Here is a 22,264-nt window from a genome sequence, read left to right on the forward strand (position 1 = left end):
TGCCATTTTCATGGCCGGTTCTCATTTTAATTTGATAGGCGAGCTGCAGCAAGTTTTAAGTCTAGATGGACAGCTAGCCGATAAAAGTGGGGACGGAAAATGCAATGGTTATTTTGTGGAGCCAAGTTGGCAGAGACACCTCGACAAGGTAAGAAAACAAAAGCATGGGGGCAGCGATCGAAGGGAGGGCGGCAATTTTTGTGTGGCCAAGAGGAGCATTCGTCCCTTTTAGGACTGCTGGTTAGATTGTTCTACATACAATTCCATTGGGAGGTGTTTAAGGGGTGTGCACTACAACTGGTGGAAGCCCAAAATTGCACCTGATTCCTCTGCATACTATAGGATCCCAAGTTGCATATATTAATTAGTCTCCTCACCTGTTTGGGGCAGGATTGCTGCTCACCTATTTCCTAACCTGCTCCAAAAATCACGGCAGATAGATAACACAGGAATAGGATGGTAAGTGTTGTGCTGTGCTTTTCATTGTGCTACTGCCTAATTCCTGCCAGGCAAGAGGGATGAAAATTGACCACGATCCAACAGTCATGCTGAGCTTTGTGACAGACTGTGAGAGCCTATTACTACACCATTCAAGCTGTTGAGAAAATATACATTGGACTTCAATGCAAATGAACAAGTTTTGTTACACAGCAAATAAAGGTCATATCATGCTAGAAGGTTCTGTTTTCTGGAAATGAAACCTATTTTCAGCACTTGGTTTATACTATTAGGATTCAAAACTCTACTTACATTTTAACATTTTTTTAATGGAGCTAACTATATCATGCATGTGCATAATATTGTCAATTTCCTTTGGGGGCATTCCAATGATATACTCACCTCAGCTGGAATGCATATCAAAGAACCAAATGTAATTATGGCATATGCAAAGTGCAGTACTGCTTCTCTGCACAAATTCTTTGAATTGTTGACTGATTTATGACCAATAATTTACCAAAACTACATGCTAAAACATGCCAACTGCCTCTTAAGAATTTCTCCATAGTTTATGGTAGATGGAAACATATCTGAAACTCCCGCATTGGGAGTCATGGTGGGGGGCCACGTAAGATTCTTCCGGAGAGGCCGCCATGTCCCCCAACACCGAGAAGGCCCCGCCGCATTTTACCGGCGGCGGCGAGGCCTCAGTGTGGCCACCCTCGCTGCTAAGCAGCGGGGCTTTCATTTGCATTACTAAATGTATGCAAATAAATGTAAATAAACAAACCTAAACCAGGTGGCCGTCCCATGCTGATATTCCGACCGCCTGCGCCATCCGATCCCCGTTAGGGGATTCAAGGTGAGACACTGGTGGGGAGGGGGGAGGAGTTTAATTTTCAGGTCCAAGGGAGATGGAGGAAACTGACTCCATTGGCTGGGGAGATGGTGGGAAGATGTTGAAGGGCAAACATAATGAAGTTTGGGGGTGAAAGATCAGGCCCGGCAAAAATGTTCTTTCGGGGGAGAGGGAAATAAATTTATTGGTTTATGATTGGGGTGGGGGGGGTTGTGGAAGAGGAGCTTTGATGTGTACATTAATGTGTTTATATAAATTATAGGTAATGGTCACTTTAAAAATTACAATTGCATGTAAGGATTTCCAGCCCTTTAAAAATGGTGCCGGCGCCAGACGCCATTGCCGGGTACAGAGCGGGTGTCATCTATGTCATCGGGGGTGGCCGCTCCGCACCTTCCATTTAAATAAGCCGCTGCACAAAATATTGCAGAGGCTCAGCAACGGCAGACCTCCAAGATTAGAGCGCGCCACCGCAAATGGCGGCTTGCTCATAAAATTCAGCACTCTGATTCTTAAATCACATAGACATGAATCACGATATGTTGTTTAAAAGTAATTAGTTTATGTTGAAGTCAAGGCCCTCTAATATGACAGTAGGGCCTGGGTCTAAATTTGAATGAAGGTCAATACCCTATTGATATGGGAAGTACAATATGCAGGTATAATATTGTAAAGACTGCATGTTGTGATAATGTCAATAAATGTTCTCGGATGAGATTGAAATTAGGGCTGTAACAAAGGTATGGGCATCAAAAATGGTTATAACTTAATTGACACCATACAAGGTAACCCAATTTGAGTTGTATTAATTTAAAATAAATGCATTTACATGTTTGAAGTTTCAAAGCTCAAAACAAAACAGTTTTGACTGTTGAGTCTTTTGGCAAAATATGTATAAGGATACTTTATCACTAAATAGAATTATATAGAATATATAGTACAGAAACAGACCATTCAGCCCAACCACTTCATGCTGGCATTTTGGCTCCACTTGAGCCTCCTCTCATCCTTCCTCATCTAAATCTATCAGCTTAACCCTCAATTCCCTTTTTGCACATGCGCTTATCTAGCTTCCCCTCAAATGCATCTATACCATTCACCTCAATTATTTGCTGTGGTAGCAGGTTCCATATTCTCACCACTGGGCAAAGAATTCCCTTTTTGATTTCTTGGTGATGATCTTATATTGATGGTCTCTGGTTTTGCTTTTCATGTGATTCCTCATCCTGTAGTCTAATGTGTAAGACACTTTAGTCTGGCAAAATACTGCAGTACATCTTTACTAAATGGTTTAGAAAGCCTCACATGGGTTACGACTCTGATTCATTTCTTTCCCCATTAAATAGACTTTACGCCCATATACATGAACAACCTCTGAATCCATTCCTTTCTTCTCTCCCTCCCCCCATTAGCAACAATGCTTTATGCTACTGGGGAATAGAAGGACAGCAGTTAATCTCTCTGCCTTACCCTCTGTTCCTTCCCAAGCATTGCTAGCAGAATACAATATTTTTCTTCGCCTTATATAACCTTTGACCTGTTGGCATTGATGAGATGTCTAAAGGTGCTGACATAAAAAGAAAATTATGTGCCACCATATAATTACTTTATGCTGCTTTCCAGAGAACAGTCAGCTATTAGAACAGTCAAGATGGGGAGATTAGTACAGGTTTAGAGCTTTTTTTTTTGTTTTTTCCAAATGTGATGGTGCATTTGACTGTGTTGTGCTAAATGTTGCTTTTATGCTGTGGTAAATCAAATCACAATTTATAGTGACAGAAATGTCAATGTTAATAGCAGTTATGGAATTATGCAGCAAAGTTTGAAAATCTTTCAAAATCTGTATTGAGGGAACTGGAAAATTAAAATGATTTGCAGCTCTGTATCTTAATATTAAAACTTTATTCAATTAGGAAACCCAGATTGAATACCAACATTAATTGACATTTATGCTAAGCCTATCCATGAAAGGAAAATTTATTGCCCTTGGCACCACTAAAGGTCGCTCCTTTGTTGATGATGCAAAGAGCACTATGGATGATGTTATTCAGATATCTTTACACAAAACCATTCCATCCTCCAATTGAAAAAGATAGCATAGATGTAAGCAGAGGACAAGCTTAGCTAAGAGAAAATTCATAGGAAATCTGCATAAGTATTAGAAAAGATTGCATTTTTAGTCTACTCTTCTGTTGTGACACCTTTATATAATTTATCATAATACAATAGACTCACCATTAGTGAATTTCATAATACATTATTTTTCCTTGTTGTTTTAATGTTTACTCGAAAAATGATAGGAATAAATATTTAAAACTCCAAAGGGAAACCAAAATTAAAATTGTAAGCCCCACACTGTTGGAGAAATGGACAATACGTACAAGTGTATATGGTGGGTGAAGATCTCAGAAATTTACAGGGACAAGGAGATTGAGATAAAACAAATCAAAGTCAAGGACGGAAATACTGAAGCTGATTATTTGGGGCATTGGGAGTCAGAGGAGCTTTATATGGACTGATGTGATGGATTACAGCCTGGCGCAGATGAGCACAAACTCTAGCATTCTGCATGACATAGTTTAGGGAGGGTGGAGACAGAAAGACAAGCAAGGAGAGCACTGAGAAAAAAAAAATCAGCCGTTATGTGATTAAGACAAGGATTAGCTTTGTTGGTGGCAGAGTAGGAGAGTTTGATCAGAGGAAGCAATAATCCAAAGGTAAACGAATGCAGTTTTAAGCAATGGATAAAGCCAAACTTTGTGTCAAGCAGCCCACCAAGGTTCCAAACCTCTGGGTTCAGTTCAAGGTGGCAGCTGGGAGTGGGAGTTGCGGGGGAGTAGTCATTGTAATTGAGGCAAGAGATGCTTAGATGTTTGTGGAAATCAAGGAGAATGGCTTTGCTTTTACTAATATTAAGCAGGAGGAAATTATGTTTCATCTAGGTCTTAATGTTGGATTGGCAGTTGGAGACAACCAAGGAAACATGGGCTGTGTTGGGTTGGCATCCTTCCATCTATGAAAGATGATGGATACTCAGCAAACAATCCATTTAAGTGGGATATCTTCTCGGTGCACCTTTGTTGATGGCTGTAAAAGCCAATCCTTGAGAGGCAGGTTCTGCCATAAGTGCTGCATGTGAAGCTGCCAAGTGACGCTGTGAGTTGTTGTTTTTGATGTTGGCGCCTGTTGCCAAGCTGCTGAAGCAACTGGTCATCATGGTAATGCACACCAGTCCACAGGATGTGTTGCCATTTCCCTCTTTTGCCAGCCAGTGACTCCCAAGTACGATAGTCGACATTTAGGACCTTCATGTCACGCTTGCAAGCATCCTTAAAGCGAAGCTTTGGCTGCCCTACTGGTCATCTGGCCCCGTCTACCTCACCATACAGGAGGTCCTTGTATGTGCGGCCATCTTCCATCCTGTGGATGTGTTCAATCCACCGAAGCCGCCTCTGTTGGATTAGTGCCAACACACTTGGGAGCTCTGCCTTAGGGAGGACTGCCACATTTGTGATTTTGTCCTTACAGGATATACCCATAAAGCGCCACAAACAGCGAAGATGGAAATTATTGAGCTTCTTGTCCTGGTAGTTGTAAGTCACCCATGTTTCACAGCCATAGAGCAAGGTGCTGAGAACACAGGCCTAATGACCCATCAGCTTGGTCCTAAGGGTCAGCTTGGTGTTATCCCATGCATGTTTTGCTAGTTGGCCAAAGATGGTAGCTGTTTTCCCTATGCGTTTATTGAGCTCTGCATCAGGGGACAGATTGTCTGACCCGAGGTGCTAACCACTTCCAGTGGGGTGTTATTTAGTGTGATCAGGGGCAGAGCTGTAACACCTTGTCCCATGACCATGGTTTTCTTGATGCTTATGGTCAAGGCATGGGAAAAACAGTCCATGAGTCTTTGTAGCTGAGATTCTGTGTGAGCAACTAGCACAGCATCATCAGTGTAGAGGGGTTCTCTCATCAGGATGTGATGTGTTTTTGTCTTCACTTTCAGCCTTGATAGACTGTACAGCTTGGCGTCTGACCTAGTGTGTAAGTAGACTCCTTCTACATCTGCAGGGAAAGCGAAGGTCAGTAGCATGGAGATGAAGATGCCAAACAGAGTGGGGGCTAAGACACAACCCTTTTCCACTACATTTTTCATTCTAAAACTGTCAAAAGTGGAGCCATCAAACTGTACAGTGCAGTGTATGTTATCATGGAAGGAGCAGATGAGACTGAGGAGCTTCCATGGACAGCCAATTTTCCCCAAAATCTTGTAGAGCCCTGCTGTGCTGATGGTGTCGAATGCCTTAGTGAGATCTACAAAAGTAATGTAAAGGGGTATACTCTGTTCCCTACACTTCTCTTGTAGTTGACATATGAAGATCATTTCCACAGTATATTTCCTGGCATGGAAACCTCACTGTGCTTCCGGGTACACTCAGTCTGCAAGTAAATGGAGTCTTTTAAGTGTGACCATAGCAAAGGCCTTCTTCATGAGGCTAAGGAGTGAGATGCCCCTATTGTTGTTGCAGTCTCCTCTGTCGCCTTTATTTTTGTATAGTGTGATGATTTAGGCATCACACATCTCCTTGGAACAGGACATACTTTAGCAGAGAAGTAGATGGTCATAGAGCTGCAACAATAGATAGGGCTTTCCGTGCTTGAGCAGTTCAGCTGGGATTCTGCCCTTGCCCGGTGCCCTGCTGTTCACAAGGCAGTCTATGGCCTTCTTGAGCTCCAGTGATGAGGATACTTCATCTAACTCATCCATGACAGGAAGTTGCGGGAGAGCATCGAGCACAGACTCGGAGATGTCCAACTCACAGGAGTACAGCTCACATTGGAGACGACCAAAGAAACATGGAGGCAAGTCAAAAATGTGAGGCCATGAAATTCAGATCATAGTGCTGCTGGAGATGGCACTACAGAAACCGATCCAAACCAATATAAATGCATTGGAGGCATTACAGAGAAGGCTTACTAGACTAATACTTGGAATGGGCGGGCTGTCTTATGAGGAAAGATTGGACAGGCTAGGCTTGTATCCACTGGAATTTAGAAGAGTAAGAGGCGACTTGATTGAAGCATATAAGATCCTGAGGGGTCTTGACAGTGTGGATGTGGAAAGGATGTTTCCCCTTGTGGGAGAATCTTGAACTAGGGGTCACTGTTAAAAATAAGGGGTCGCCCATTTAAGACAGAGATGTGGAGAAATGTTTTCTCTCAGTGGGTTGTGAGTCTTTGGAATTCTTTTCCTCAAAAGGTGGTGGAAGCAGAGTCTTTGAATATTTTTAAAGCAGCGGTAGATAGATTCTTGATAAGCAAGGGGGTGGAAGGTTTAGTTTAGTTTAGTATAGTTTAGAGATACAGCGCTGAAACAGGCCCTTCGGCCCACCGAGTCTGTGCCGACCATCAACCACCCATTTATACTAATCCTACACTAATTCCATATTCCTACCACATCCTCACCTGTCCCTATATTTCCCTACCACCTACCTATACTAGGGGCAATTGCTAATGGCCAATTTACCTATCAACCTGCAAGTCTTTGGCAAGTGGGAGGAAACCGGAGCACCCGGAAGAAACCCACGCAGACACAGGGAGAACTTGCAAACTCCACACAGGCAGTACCCGGAATCGAACCTGGGTCCCTGGAGCTGTGAGGCTGCGGTGAAGTAAGGAGTTCAGCCATGAAATTATTGAATGGTGGAGCAGGCTCAAAGGGCTGAGTGGCTTACTCCTGCTCCTAATTCGTATGTTTGTAATCAACCTCCGGGGGGTGCATGCTGCACCAACAGGTGCTTCTAGTGCGGCCTGCAAAGTGCACCATCTTGAGAAGTGCATTCGTGTGAGTGTCCTCTTCAGGCGCTGAAAGCAACTGAACACATCCCATCATGACTTTGTACAGCCCAACTGGCTGATTCGATGCCTATTTTCCAGATTTGGACCAGGCTGGTCCATTCAACAAATTTACATGTTGCTTACCTAAGTTCAAGTGCTCAACTGCAAGATGGGCCCCACACTAGTGTTACTTAAAGTGTCAGGCATCCAACGTCCATGTAATGTGATTTTGAAGGACTCTTGCTATTGCAAAATTTCTGGAAGTACTGTGGACTGTTTTTGGAGCTGAGCTCCTGGATTTGGGCAGTAGTGTTGCTGCATCCTCCCAGGGAAGGCAGAGAATTAGGTGATCTGTCCATACATAGCTACAACAAGTATGGGGGCTGCAGTGGCAGTGGCTCTGGGTCTGCAGCATGACAGGGAGATGGAGCAGAGGCTGTGGAGAGGGAAAGCTCTGCATGATGCCCTCTGCCAAGTTGGAGCTGGACTCCTCCATGCTCTTTGACAGTGACAGGAGGTTGTCCGGCAGGCCAGCCGATGCACCCAGCATCTGTGTGTGCATGCCCATCAGCATTCTCTTGTATACTGCCTGTTGAGGTCATCATCTGAGTCCTCTGCAGCAGAACAGGTCTGCCACCTTGCCCTCCAGGGAGCTGGCACACGCAACCCACTTGTGCCTGTTGACTTACTATGTACAGATCCCAACTCTATACCATCCTGTAAGGTACACACAGTGCCAATATCTGAACTGGTAGCAGTGAATGTCAGATCAAGTGATGGGGTCTTTTCACCAGTGCTATGCTGATGCTGTCTCCTTGTCCTGGGGTTGCCATGGTTGGGCCAGTGGCAGTTTTTGGGTGTCTTAAAGCAGAAACTCAGAATGTGGAGGTTGGTATGAGGGAAAGGGAATGGGGTGGAAAGCAAGAGGTTCATAGTAACACCATCTGCAACTTGCTCATCATCGGGTCTTACAGTCATAATGGCACAAAAGGAGGCTATTCGGCCCATTGAGCAAGATGAGGGTGTAATGAGAGTTCAGAAGGGGCATAAGGCAGGAACATACTGTCATCCTCAATGTTTTTAAACAATGCTATGGGCTCTGTCACAGCCGGCTCCCTGATGCGGAGAGCCATCTCTTCTGTAGGGTTCAAGAGGTGCAGGCATCCTTCACCACACTATTTCTGTTCTTCTCCCTTCTATTGTGTGCCACATTATCCTGCAAGTGTGAGGGCAGAATGCCATTAGTTGTGTAGCAGGTGATGTGCCTGCCCCAGCTGAATAGCTCGAGATATGTGAAGGCCATGAGAGGTGTATGTGAGGCTGGCAGCATTGGTAGGTGTGTGACAAGTATCAGGATGTTAAGGATGAGTCCTGACTGCCCGGGGCTGCAGATGGCTGAGTGATGGGGGTGTGGTTCATTAAGCAGCCTGTGAGGCTGGTGGAGATGTGGGTAGGAAGACGCATTCATTGGCCTTGACCACCTGCGTGAAGTCATTATTCTTCTTATGGCACTGCTGCCAGGTGGTCAGGTCCAGACATCAGGAATTGACTTCCCTAGTCACCTACTTCCACTCCATTCTGAGGGTGGTGGAGAGCCTCCTGCCCACCACCACCCCCAACCTCTCCCCCCCACCGCACTCTGTGGAACCATACTGTTTCTCCTCCTGTGCACCTCCACCACTAAGGACTCCAACCACATCCATGACCCTGGAGCCCTATCTCTGCCCTTGTGTTCCATTTCCCTTATTTAGAATTGCAGCAATAGTATTCAGCGGCAGCCTCCTGTAATTCAGTACAGTTTCCCTTTAAGAGGGACAGACTGCCTTCAAAAACAGAAGGCTGGCTGCACCATCTGCTCTCCATAAATGCTGCTCAGCTCCCTGCTGAGCACAGAGGCAGCCAGCGCTCGGCCCTCCATTACTGTCATGGAAACGAGGTGGCAGCACGAAATTTCGATGCTGCCTATCTCCACTAGATTTAGTATGGGTAGGTCACATATCACAACTGCTATGTCCGGAAAAATGCTCAAACCAATTTTTAGCCACAAAGCTTTCATGAACCTGCAAGAAAAAAATTGCTGAATTCTCCCATCCAAGGTTAATTACATGAAGTTTACACAATTCAAATGAACATCCGTTATTTCCATTACCAGCAGCTTCTGAGGGCTATATTTTTCACTAATTGACATGAATGAACAGAAAATTAAATCTTCCCATGCCCCAAGTCAAACTCATCCTGGTGACTAGGCGCACAGCCAAGGGAAGTGGACGTTGCACACTGAGCACTCTGATCTCATCTGATAAATGGAAGGTTACCAGACCGCACAGACACAACCTTCTTTCGTTCTTGTGCTGCCAGCTCCAAACACGTGGGTTTCACTCACTCGGTAGCAGTCGAAGATAAGCATGTCAGACTTTGTTCTGAAATTGGCAACCCGAGGACCTGCTGTTTTTGACTGGCTATTTCCAACTGCTGTCAGTCTTCCTGAGGCCAGTTAATCACACTATCCCAGTATCAGCACTGGAAGTGGTGGCAGGATAGCATGTCGCACATATACACTGTATGGCCAGTGTACACACATACAGAATAGTGAGGCCCACAGTACAACAGGAAGACCGGATGTTATAGTGATAGATCAGTCCCTAAAGACCCAGACTGCAAAGTTACAGCAACGTCAGGTACTGGAGCATGAACTGTGATATTCCAAGATATGTAGGTAGCTAGAAGCAAATACATTGGATACAAGTGAAGTGGCATTGTTTAAATGCCACTTCAGTCTCTTGGTGCCAGCTCTTACAACACAATAACAGTAACAGATTTTTCTCTGGCAGCCAAACCTGATTAAATCTGCATGTGTAATTTGATTTGGGGAATGGGTGTAATACTGTAGCCATGGTAAAATACGTCATTTTGGCACTTTGTTGGAGCTTACCATTAAAGCTGTTAGAGTTAACAAGAGCCTAACTGCTTCGGGGTCAAATACTGTTTAGTTTTTTTTTGCTATTTATATTTATGAAACAAAATATTAGCAGCTGCCATCTTAAAGGAGCTCTGTTCTACACATGTTGCTTAACTATGAACTCTCTAGCTGCAACCATTAATATAATTAGTATTTTTCAGCAGAAGGATCCATATTTAAGCAATTTTATTATAAATACATAGGTTACTGCAGTACGATAATGTATGCATGATATGATCCAGCTACTTGAAAACTTAATCCCAAACGCTCTCAGCCTAGTTCCTTCTGCCTCTGTTTGTATTCCTCAGCTGTAGTCTCCAATTCACAGAGGAGAGATGACGAAAATTTCTTTTTTATGTGCTGAATTGCACTACCAGAAAGGGAGGTGGAAGCAAATTCAGTAGTAACTTTCGAAAAGGAATTGGAAAACTATTTAGAAAGAAAAACATTGCAGGACAATAGGGAAAGAGCAGGGGGGCGCGACTAAGTGGATAGCTCTTTCAAAGAGCCAGTGCAGGCATGATAGACCGAATGGCCTCCTTCTGTGCTGAAAGATTCTATGCATTATAGAATCAGAGAATGGTTATAGCACAGAAGGAAGCCATTTGGCCCATCGTGTCTATGCTGGCTCTCTGCAAGAGCAACGCACCTTGAAGACATCAATTGAATTTGCCTCCACCATACTCTCAAGCAGTGCATACTAACCTATCAATGTGTAAAAAATTTGCTTCTTTTTCCAGTCACTTTAAATTGGTGTCCTGTGGTTCTGTATCCATCCTCCAATGAGAACAGTTTCTCCCTATCAATTCTGTTCAGACCACACATGATTTTGAACATCTCTATCAAATCTCCTCTTAATCTTCTCTTCAAAGAGAACAGCCCTAGCTTCTCCAATCTATCCACATAACTGAAGTTCCTCATCCCTGGAACCATTCTAATGAATCTTTTCTGCACCCTCTCGAATGCCTTAACATCCTTCCTAAGGTGTGGTGCCTAGAACTGGATGCCCAGAACTGGACACAATACTCCAGTTGATGCCAAACCAGTGTTTTATACCGGTTTATCGTAACTTCCTTTTTTTTGCACTCTGTGCCTCTATTTATAAAGCCCAGGCCCCATATGCTTTATTAATTGTTTTCTCAACCTGCCCTGCCATCTTCAATGATTTGTGCACATATACCCCCAAGTCTCTCTGCTTCTGTACCCCCTTTATAATTGTTCCCTTTAATTTAGATTGCCTTTCCTCATTCTTCCTACTGAAATGAATCACTTCACATTTCTCTGCATTAAATTTCATCTGCCACTTGTCTGCCCATTCCACCAGACTGTCTATGCCCTCTTGAAGTCTATCACTATCCTCCTCAGAGTTCACAATATTTCCAAGTTTTGTGTCATCTGCAAATTTTGAAATTGTGCCTTATACACTCAATTCTAGGTCATTAAGATATGTCAAGAAAAACAGGGGTCCTAACACTGACCCCTAGGGAGCCCCACTATATACCTTCCTCCAGTCCAATAAACAATCATTCTCAACTACTCTCTGTTTCCTGTCACTCTGCCAATTTTGTATTCGTACTGCTACTGTCCTTTTATTCCATGGGCTCTAACTTTGCTGACAGGCCTATTATGTGGCACTTTATCAAATGCCTTTTGGAAGTCTATGTACAACACATCAACCACAGTACCCTCATCAACCATCTCTGTTACCTCATCAAAAAACTCAAGCAAGTTAGTTAAACACAATTTACCCGAACGAATCCATGCTGGCTTTCTAGAGACTGTTAATGTTGTTTCAAATTATCATTTCTAAAAGCTTTCTCACCACCGAGGTTAAACAGCCCTGCAGCTGCTGAGCTTATCCTTACACCCTATTTTGAACAAGGATGTAACATTTTCAATTCTCCAGTCCTCTAGCACCACCCCTCCTATTGCAGGAGGATTAGAAGGTTATGGCAATATGCCTCTGCAATTTCCTCCCCTACTTCCCTCAATATACTTGGATGCATCTCATCTGGTCCTGGTGACTTATCAATTTTTAAGTACAACCAGCCTATCTAATAACTCCTCTTGATCAATTTTAGCCCATTCAGTGTCTCACCTACCTCCTCTTTCACCAAGACTTGGGCAGCATCTTCTTCATTGGTAAATACAGATGCAAAGTTCTCATTTAGTACCTCAGCCATGCCCCCTTGCGTCCATGCATAAATCCCCGTTTAGCTCCCTAATCAGTCCCACTCCTCCTTTGACCACTTTTTTACTATTTATCTGCATATAGAAGAGTTTGGATTCCCTTATATGTTAACTGCCAGTCTCTTCGCATACTTTCTGTTTTCTTCTCTTATTTGTTTTTTCACTTCCCCTCTGAACCTTCTATATTCAACCTTGTTCCCAATTGTATTATCCACCTGACATCTGAGATATGCACTCTTTTTCTGCTTCAACTTGCTTTCTATCTCTTTCATAATCCAGGGAGCTCTGGATTTGTTTGACCTACCCCTTTGTGAGAAGATACCTTGACTGTACCCAAACTACCTCATTTTTAAAGGCTGCCCATTGCTCCGTTACAGTTTAGCCGAACAATCTTTGATTCCAATTTACTGAGGTGAGATCCGTTCTCACCCCATTGAGCTTGGTCCTCCCCCAATTAATTACCTTTACTTTAGTTTGCTCCTTGTCCTTCTCCATGGTTAACCTAAACCTAATGTCCCCTAAATTTCCCCTACTGACACTTGATTCACTTGATCCACCTAATTCCCAGAACCAGATCCAGCAATGTCTCCTTCCTCATTGGACTGGAAACATACTGATGTAGAAAATTCTCCAGAACACACTCTAGAAACTCTTGTCCCTCTACTATTGCTATCCCAGTCTATAGTAGGATAATTAAAGTCTCTCATTATAAATACTCTATAATTCCTGCACCTCTCTGTACTTTCCTTGCAAATTTGATTCAAGAAATATGTGCCATAGCTTAAGCAGGACAAAAAAACTGTGTGCAAAAGGTCAACATTTGTGCACATTGCTTCAAATTTCCCAGTGGATGCTGCTGTTCCCATGATTAACGGACCCACAAGAAATGTATGCAATGGTGAATAGCACACTTGTCATCATCCTGCTCCTGATACCATCAAACATCTTCCTTATTTGCAACCAGGTAGGAGGGAGCAGGATGACTCAATTATGACCTCCCCCATGCAGCTGGCATCTATGGAAGGTTGCCTTCAATCCAATTTGGAGGAACCCTCCTTTGGTGTAACCTATCCAGAAGTATTTACAAATCTTCAAATCAATGGGAGCAGTGTGGCTCACCTTGTCATTGTGAACAATGAATACACTTTTCTGCGCCATTGTAACTGCCTCTTTTATGCCAAACTACAACCCTATAAGTGCTCTCACATGCCTGGATTTTACATTCCCCTGCCTCGTTTGTGGCATGCCAAGCTGCCTGGACAAACCTATTCAAAAGAGGCTTAAGGGTTCCCATTACAAAGTCTGGCATGGCCCACCTCCACACTAATGGGCAAGATGCACCTCGCAAAACTTGAGCTACTATCTAAGGAAGAAAAGGCGACCTGTTCAAAGTGATCTTCACGGCTATATTATATGCTGTTATTTCATACAGGGGCCACAAAAGACATGGGGAAGATGTTAGGAGGTGATGAAGAGAAAGACCCAGATGCACAGAAGAAGGAAGAAGAAAGACAAGAGGCTCTTCGTCAACAGGAAGACGAACGTAAGCAAAAACATATTAGAATGGAAGCTGAACGGGAAAAAGTACGGCAACAAATACGAGATAAGGTAAATGAACTTAATTGCTCCTTCGGCAACAGTTGAATATTTAAACTGTTACCAATTACATTTGTAATAAATATATTAATGACAAGGATTGGCTATAACAGAAGAAAGTACAGTTTTATTCTCCCATATCATACCTACGTTTTGAAGGATCTGTAGGAAACCAGTACATAAGTTTCTACATAATAATTGCCCAGTAAAACATCTGTACTAAAGTGATCCTTTGTTCTGGGCTTACATGACTTACCTTTGTTCCATAGTTTGGCAAATAATGTGCGACCTTAATGACATGGTGTATGTTACATTTTTGAATTGCATTTTAACTGAGTGATGGATATACATAACAGAGGTCAGTACTGGTAGGTTAGGAATTTAGAACATAGACTGAGGGACAGATTTATTTTTATAAAATGACTACATTATGCACAGTTAGTTATGTAATACTCATGTTACTGTCCTTTTTCAAAATACTGCTTGATCTCTCATTACATTACTCATGGTTGAAATAAAAAAGGCTTAGAATTTCCACAGTGGTTCCCCAATTTCCTGCTGTAACTTCTATGGAAAATGGGAAGGAAAAAGGACTGATGTGGTTGCTAGGAGGACTTCAGGAATTTGACTGCTTATATGACGGTTGCTGATTATTTACTGTTTACTTTTTAATAAATATATAGTTCTATAAAGAAATATCGGGGTGAATTTGGTCTGTGCTGATCCCGCAAAGCAGGTGAGTAAATTGGCAGGATATTTTCCATTGAGGATCAGTTTCACCCTGATTAATTGTCATTTTATAAAGATATAAAGTTATTTCCAGTGATGTTATTGTCAAGCACTGGTATAAGATTCCGCACTATTTTGACAGAAGTGTAAACATACTTAAGATAAATGGGTTAGAACCTCAGTTAAAATTACAAATAAGATAATTTATTACAAGCTCATGAAGTATTTGTATAACATAGCCGGAATTTTGAGGATATATCATTTTTTGATTTGTTCAGTTTTAGTGAATTTGGTCTTTGAACCTGAATCTTTTACATTCTGCAGACATCTGGCCAACAGATATGCACTGGACGAAAAATGTTTAATTATATTGATTTTCCATATAATTTTGTCATCATATATATAAATCTTCCCATTATATATCGACGTTATTTTATTTTTGTGTTAACTAACTCACCACTCCTTACTGATACAGTAATGCAACAAAATTCATTTCTTTATAATCTGGATTTCCACTTTTCAATTTGAATCTTCTGTAAATTAGCTATCACTTGATGTCAATTGCATGTTGCTGTTTTATTGATTCAATGGCTTGTAATACATTGTGTGATTGCCGTTCTTGTTTTACAGCAGTTTGTTTTCAATAAACTACTGTGAAATCTTCATTTATACCACTTTTTAATATTTCTTAAATCAAGGTCAGGATAGTTGGCAATGAATCTGGAAATCTTTTCATTATCAGCTCAATTTTAATCCATAAACACACCCAAAACAGTGAGTGTTGCTTTTTTCTTTATGATAGGAGAGGCATGAGCCCTCTGCAGGTTAGTGTTTTGAGCGAGAGTGGTGCAGTTACAGGCATGAATATAGGATCAAAATCACTTGCATGTACAAAGGAATCTTCACCACCAAGTATACCCAAATGCTAGTCTTATTGATCACTTTATACCCTGGTATTTCTGTGATCTCAGTAAGAAGTGCCATCTCTCACCTCATCTAAAAGAAAAGGTAACCAAAAAAATCAAAATTTAAATAAATAATGTACCCCATCTAGTACAACTCCATGATTCAAGTGACATGAATATCACTCAGCTTTCTCTTTGTAATAGCTTAACCAAAGCCTCAACGAGCAGCTATACTTTCTCCAGGGTAAATTCCTCCACTTCCCCATTAACCATTCTTAGAGCCTCTCTAAATGAGTATACTAGCTTGTGCCATTTGCCAACGAATGCCACTTCTGTGGAGTTTCTGAATATTTGAATGTGCTGAGTGAATGATGATGTCTTTGGAAAATTGGCCTGGAGGGATTAATTTCCAAATTATCAATGTTTGTGGGCTTTATGGATCGAAGTACATGATATATATTAACTACAAGCAATAAAAGATATGTCCTTTAAATGTTGTAGAATGAGACAGCTTCAAGTCAATACTATTGAGCTTAACTCCCTGAGACAGCCATCTTCAATAGAATTGATTCATGCACTAATGGCTTTGCTGATCTTTTAATGGAGTGGTATGTTAATGTACTTTACACAGGTGAGGTAAGTATGTCCAGTCACAATGTATAAACAGCAATAAATTTATTTTATTAGGAAAATTGTCTAGTTTCATACTTAAATCATTCAAGTCACTCTAAAACCTGTAATTGCATGTATTCATGGGGTTATGGAACTATTCTGCAAAGTACTTTTATCATAAGAATAATTCAATAGACTGAAGCTATTTGCTGTCAGAGCATCAAGGCGACAGCAAGGAGATCTGATAGCAGTGTTTAAAATAATGAAGAGTTTTGGTAAAAGGTAAAGAGGAAAACATTATTTTCATTGGTCACCAGGACAGTATTTGACTAGAAGGCTTAAATTTAAGATTATCACAAAAAGAATGGAGAGGCTGTAAGATGGATGCAGTTCACTTCTTGTGCCCATCCTGGCTTTGTTCCAGCAGTACTTTTGGAAATGTATCTCAGAGTCTTCCTAGGCTATCCCAAGTAATTCACCTAGTTTGCCCTGTTCATCTCAGTGGATGCCATGCCAGCTGTGAACCATCTTAAGGCCAGAAGAAGAGCAAAGGGATTGATTACCTTCTGAATGCAACCTTGGGTTTCTTGTGGAGAATTAAGATTTTATTTCTTCTGCTTTTCAACCCCAAAAGGGCTTTGGGCTCTCCTTGTCAGAGCTGTAGCATGCTCTTCTGATTTCCTGCAAGCAAAGTGAGGGAATTGTCCCTGTTTTGCCTTTACAGGAGCAGGTTGTCTGCCCCAATTATAGCAATTACCCAGCCCCCCTCCCCCCGCATTTAGGACATAGTGAATTCTGCATGTTTTGTACCTTGTCTATAGTCTAAGAGTATTTGACTCTGATTTTGAATGAGAACAATGGGATTAGGGTTTTTACAGTTGAATTTAGCACATTTTACCAATGATAATCTTTTCAAATCCATTATGGGGAATCTAATTGATCTTTTTGCTACTTCTTTGCACTTCTCGTGAATCAAGAGATTATGAGAGTCTGCCCAAAGAGAAACATGTACTTCCTCTGCTTCACATTGACAAAGATTATAAGGGTGTGATACTCTTTTCCTCACTACACTGCAAAGGAGGAGGAAACATCCCAATTCAAAGTAGATATGAGGTAGGAATTGGTTTGCATTGTGCCCATTATCTGGGTGTATAATGGGTGTAAACCATACCAATTTAATTAAATTCATAGGGCCCATTTATTAGGCATCCTGAAAAGGGGATGGCGGGGTGGGGGGGGGGGGAGGGGGGGGAGGTGGCAATGGTTAGGCTTCTTGAATATGTTAATGAAGGATTTAGCACCTGTTGAAGGACCCAGTGTAAAATTAATTATCAATGAGCGGGGCAGGCTAATTTCTATCCCATGGTTTCCTTTTAGATTATCTCATGCGTAGGTAACCTCGAATTGTTGCTTCCTGACTGCAAGCTTCCCATTCACTGCTTTTATGAATATCTATGAGAGTTTACAATGTCCCTCCTTCTTTTCCCTGCGCCCATATTAGGCTGCTTTGGTTGTGGTTTTTCTTTTTGCCTTCTAACTTTATTCTGCTTTACAGCAGCTGCTGCTTTTCTTTTTTCTTTCAGATATCTACAACTTCACTTGCGCCTGTTGCACCCACAGCATTCCTCATTCACCCAGATTGGTCCTAAAGATATCATTAGGGATAGCCAAGTGATTGTATCTTGACTTCTTACTGCTGTCTATTAAGATAATTATCTGTTTCACTTTTTAAATTTCTTGTTTATTTGTAATTACTGATTTTGTGTTATCTGCATTTGTTACTGTTTTATTTTTGTGGAAGGAAACAAGGGAGGGAGGGAGGGAAGGAAGGGAGGTTGAGCCTTGGCCTTATGGCACAAAACACCCCCACGTTTAGATTGCAGGAACGCAAAACAGAACAACAAGGTCATTAAAACAAATTGAAATTGGTCTATTTTAATCCATCCAGAGAGATTGTTATACCCCATCTCGTGTCAAAATCAATACTTTCTAAGTCTCTGAGACCTCCAAAAATTATATTAGTATTGTGGCTCAGTTGGTAGCACTCTTACCTCTGCGTTCAAAGATTATAAGTTCAAGTCCCACTCCATAGCTAGAGCACAAGAATTAAGGCTGATAGTGCAATACTGTTGGAGGTTTTTTTTTGCTGTCTTTTGGATGAGTTGTTAAACATCTGCCTGCTTGAGTAGATGTAAAAGATCCCATGGCACTATTTCAAAGAAGAGCAGGGGAATTATCCCCAGTGTACTGGCCAATATATATCCCTCAATCAATGTCACAAAAATGGATTATCTGGTCATTATCACGTTGCTGTTTGTGGGAGTTTGCTGTGTGCAAATTAGCTGTCTTGTTTCCTACTCTACAACAGTGGCTACACCTCAAGAAGTACTTCATTGGCTGTAGAGCACTTTGACATGTCCGGTGATCATTAAAAAGCATTATAAAAATGCAAGTCTTCCTTTTTCTTTTCTCTTTCAGATGGTGAGGACTGTGGCAGGGATTAGCTTTTTGTTTTTGTGCCAAAGAGAGTGGAGAATGAGGGCTTGAGTTAGTAGGGAAAGGTGATCAGAGGCAGAGTCGAGAGGGAGCAAGGACCTGGAGCAGCATCTCAGAGGGGATGGGAGCCAGGGTTGGGTTGTAGCTCAGGCTCAGATATATTGAGAAAACTAAGTTCTGGGACTCATGTTTGGAGGGAACAGGAAGGCTGGGAAAAGAGACATGACTGCAGAATAATAGTCAGGCCAAGAGCAGACCAATCAGACCTGTGGGAGATTGTAAAAATTGTAGCCTCATTTTTTCAAAAATTCATATAGATGGAATAATTCAACTATTCAGTACTATTCAAAATTGTTCAAAGACCAATAGATTGCTATAGACTTAAAATTATATTGTAAACACCATAAACTTACAGTCGAGTAACCTCTATTATCTTGTCTGGTATATAGTACTGGCCTGCAGAATTTCCTTTGTGTAAAGTGAAGTGTAATTGTAGATATTTGAGGGAATTTTCCTGTAATCTACTCAGCCATATTCCTATTGGTACCTTCAAATTCAGCTCCTTGACATGGATTGTTCAGATGCATCATTCATTTTACAAAGAAAACAAAATAATATAAAAACAGTAAAGATCATTTTAATCAATTGCTACTCTAAAACTGCCACAGCGTTCTAGCTTTCAGACTTGAGTCCCTTGTTGTGTGATTGCCTTTAAGAGTGATGTCCCTTTAAGATCTTAGTATGGTAACGAGCTATGTGCCAGAATGCAGTCATGTGACTACAGGCCAGAGTCACTCTGCAACTGTAACACCAAGAGGCAACTTCTGTCAATAGCTCTGTGCTCTATATAATAGTTAGCTGTAATAAACCTGTTTGAGATCTTCAATCAACTAAACTCCACACATCTCATTTATATTGCATCAGCCAACATAAAAAGCTTCTCATTACATCCCTCATTCGAGCACCATAGTTTTCTCTGCTCTGGTTAAAACAGCATTATTGTCAGTCACTTGAAAAATCTCCTAATGCAGTTTTGCAACAGAAAATCTGAAAGTGAGGCAGTATCTTATTTCAATAGCAGAATGCTAGAACATTGATTCTCTCCCTTCATCTCACCACCGCTCCCAACTACCACTACCCAGCCATTGCTTTTATATACATTGAACTTTAGATCTAAATCTAATTTATCTGAGAAGGGATCTTAGATAAAGTAGGGCATACAAAAGCACATGCCAACACCTATAGGCCTGTTATTACCTGCTGGTTTTAAGAGTTCTATTGGAAAGTGAAGAGTGTGTATAGTGGATGAAGACAGGAGCTTGAAAATTTACAGGGTATGCTGGCAGGGCAAGGTTTGTAACTGCTGGTGCTTGCATATGCTGCCCCCTCCCAGAGTTTGTGGCATCAGTGGGAGAACACCTCATTTTAATGGTGCTGACATGCACATTTATGACTACAGGTACATCTCCAGCACTACCTGATATAGTCTGGCACTTGGCTAGCTGTTGGAGAGAAGGTTGTCCAGCTCCCCACATGCACTCTCAGATCCCACCATGCAATATTTCCTTGCACCTCCCCCCCTCCCCCGACTCCACACACAATCCGTGTGAAATGTCTGATCTTCATTTAAAAATTTTAAAAATTGTGTCATTCTGAAGATCACTCTGCCTCCTCTCACTTGTTTTGGCCTTTAGTTCAGCACCAGGTCCTGACTGAGCTGGGAGTGTGGGAACTCCTGCATAAGGTATCCCCACTTTGCTTCACCCAGTCATCACCTTTTTGGCCTCGTTTGCCCTCTAAAGGGTGGATGGAGGTTCCACCCCTTACAAGGTTGGCCAAGAAATCTTAGAAATGGAGAAAATACTGTGTCCCTGCTGTTTTCTGGTGGATTCCGACAAACTCCAGTTGGAGTAACTGGGATTTAGGTGGAAGCCCCACAGAATCCCAGGGCCAGGATCTGAAAAAGTGTGAAGAAATATAAACAGTAAAAATAGGCAGGAAAAATCTGACGAAAATAAACTTAGAAAGCAATAATACTTACTGGTCTATGAATCTCACTCAGATTATAAAATAAAGCTACAGTGCAGGCAGTATTAAATTTAGTATACTGTTCGATCTTTGAACATATTTTCAAAAATAACATTGTCAAGCAGACTCAGCATCATGACGTGAATACATCGTAGGAACTTTACAGTATAATAGGCAGAAAGGCATGTGCTATGCAGAAGCTCTCCTTTGTGTTTCATCACAAACCCTATACTTTGAGTGAGTGGGTGGGAGAGTGATTGAAATCAATTTTCTCTGTGGTAAATTTGGGGCTGCTATGACAACTGTTCACATTCCTACTGAGCGAAGGCTTACCTTTGCTAAGCTGATATTATTTTAGAAGTTAAAGCTGCTTAACAGGCATGCTGAGCACAATACAGAAGATAAAAATTAAACACTTCAGATTTATCACCCTACATAGTCCAAAAAGAGAAATAATATGGGATATTTCCTAAATCGTTGAAGAATGTAGATGCATCTCCCAATAAACTGACAGGAGCCAGATGCATATATACAACCTCTACACCTCACTTAGGCTGACATAGAAAACAAAGAAAACTGATTTTATACTGGGGAAGGTGGTGGCGTAGTGGTATTGTCACTGGCCTAATAACCCAGAAACCCAGGGTATTTCTCTGGGACATGGGTTCAGATCCCACCACAGCAGAAGGTGGAATTTGATTCCAATTAATAAATCTGGAATTAAAAAGGTAGTCGAATGATAGCCATGAAGCTATTTTTGAATGTTCTAAAAACCCAGCTGGGTCACTAATGCCCTTTCGAGAAGGAAATCTGCTGTCCTGACCTGGTCTGACCTAACATGTGACTCCAGACCCACAACAATGTGGTTGACTCTTACATGCCCACTGAAATGGACGAGCAAGCCACTCAGTTGCATCTAACTGCTACGAAGTCAATAAAAAAGAATGAAACCGGACAAAACACCCAGCATCGACTTAGGCACCAGAAACGACAATGGCAAATTCAACCCTGCAAAGTCCTCCTTACTAACATCTGGGGGCTTGTGCCAAAATTGGGAGAGCAATCAAGCATCAGCCTGACAAAGTCATACGCGTGGAATCATACCTGACAGACAATGTCCCAGACACTGCCATCACCATCCCTGGGTATGTCCTGTCCCAGTGGCAGGACAGACCCAGCAGCAGTAGTGGTACAGTCGGGAGGGAGTTTCCCTGGGAGTCCTTGAGAACGACTCCGGACCCCATGAAGTCTCAAGGCATCAGGTCAAACATGGACAAGGAAACCTCCTGCTGATTACCACCTACCGCCCTCCCTCAGCTGATGAGTCAGTACTCCTCCATGTTGAACAGCACGTGGAGGAAGCACTGAGGATAGCAATGGCACAGAATGTGCCCTGGATGGAGGACTTCAATTTCTATCACCAAGAGTGGCTTAGCAGCACCACTACTGGCCGATTCCTAAAGGACACAGCTGCTAGACTGGGTATACAGCAGGTGGTGAGGGAGCCAACAAGAGAGAAAAACATACTTGACTGCATCCTCACCAGTCTGCCTGCCGCAGATGCATCTGTCCATAACAGTATTGGTAGGAGTGACCACCACATAGTCCTTGTGGAGA

General features: G+C 42.0%; 1 protein-coding gene across 5 annotated transcripts in view; it reads left to right on the top strand.

Annotated features, from left to right (window-relative positions):
- The window catches only part of LOC137375598 (complexin-2), a 362,538-nt gene that overhangs the window by 319,316 nt on the left and 20,958 nt on the right, over positions 1-22,264 (top strand). For all 5 annotated transcript variants that reach the window (XM_068042960.1, XM_068042962.1, XM_068042963.1 and 2 more), the window contains exon 3: positions 13,714-13,889. In XM_068042960.1, coding sequence (XP_067899061.1) covers positions 13,714-13,889 — 176 coding nt within the window. The remainder of the gene's footprint in view (positions 1-13,713; positions 13,890-22,264) is intronic.

Source organism: Heterodontus francisci, chromosome 12, assembly GCF_036365525.1.
Source record: "Heterodontus francisci isolate sHetFra1 chromosome 12, sHetFra1.hap1, whole genome shotgun sequence".
In the NCBI taxonomy this organism is placed as follows: domain Eukaryota; kingdom Metazoa; phylum Chordata; class Chondrichthyes; order Heterodontiformes; family Heterodontidae; genus Heterodontus; species Heterodontus francisci.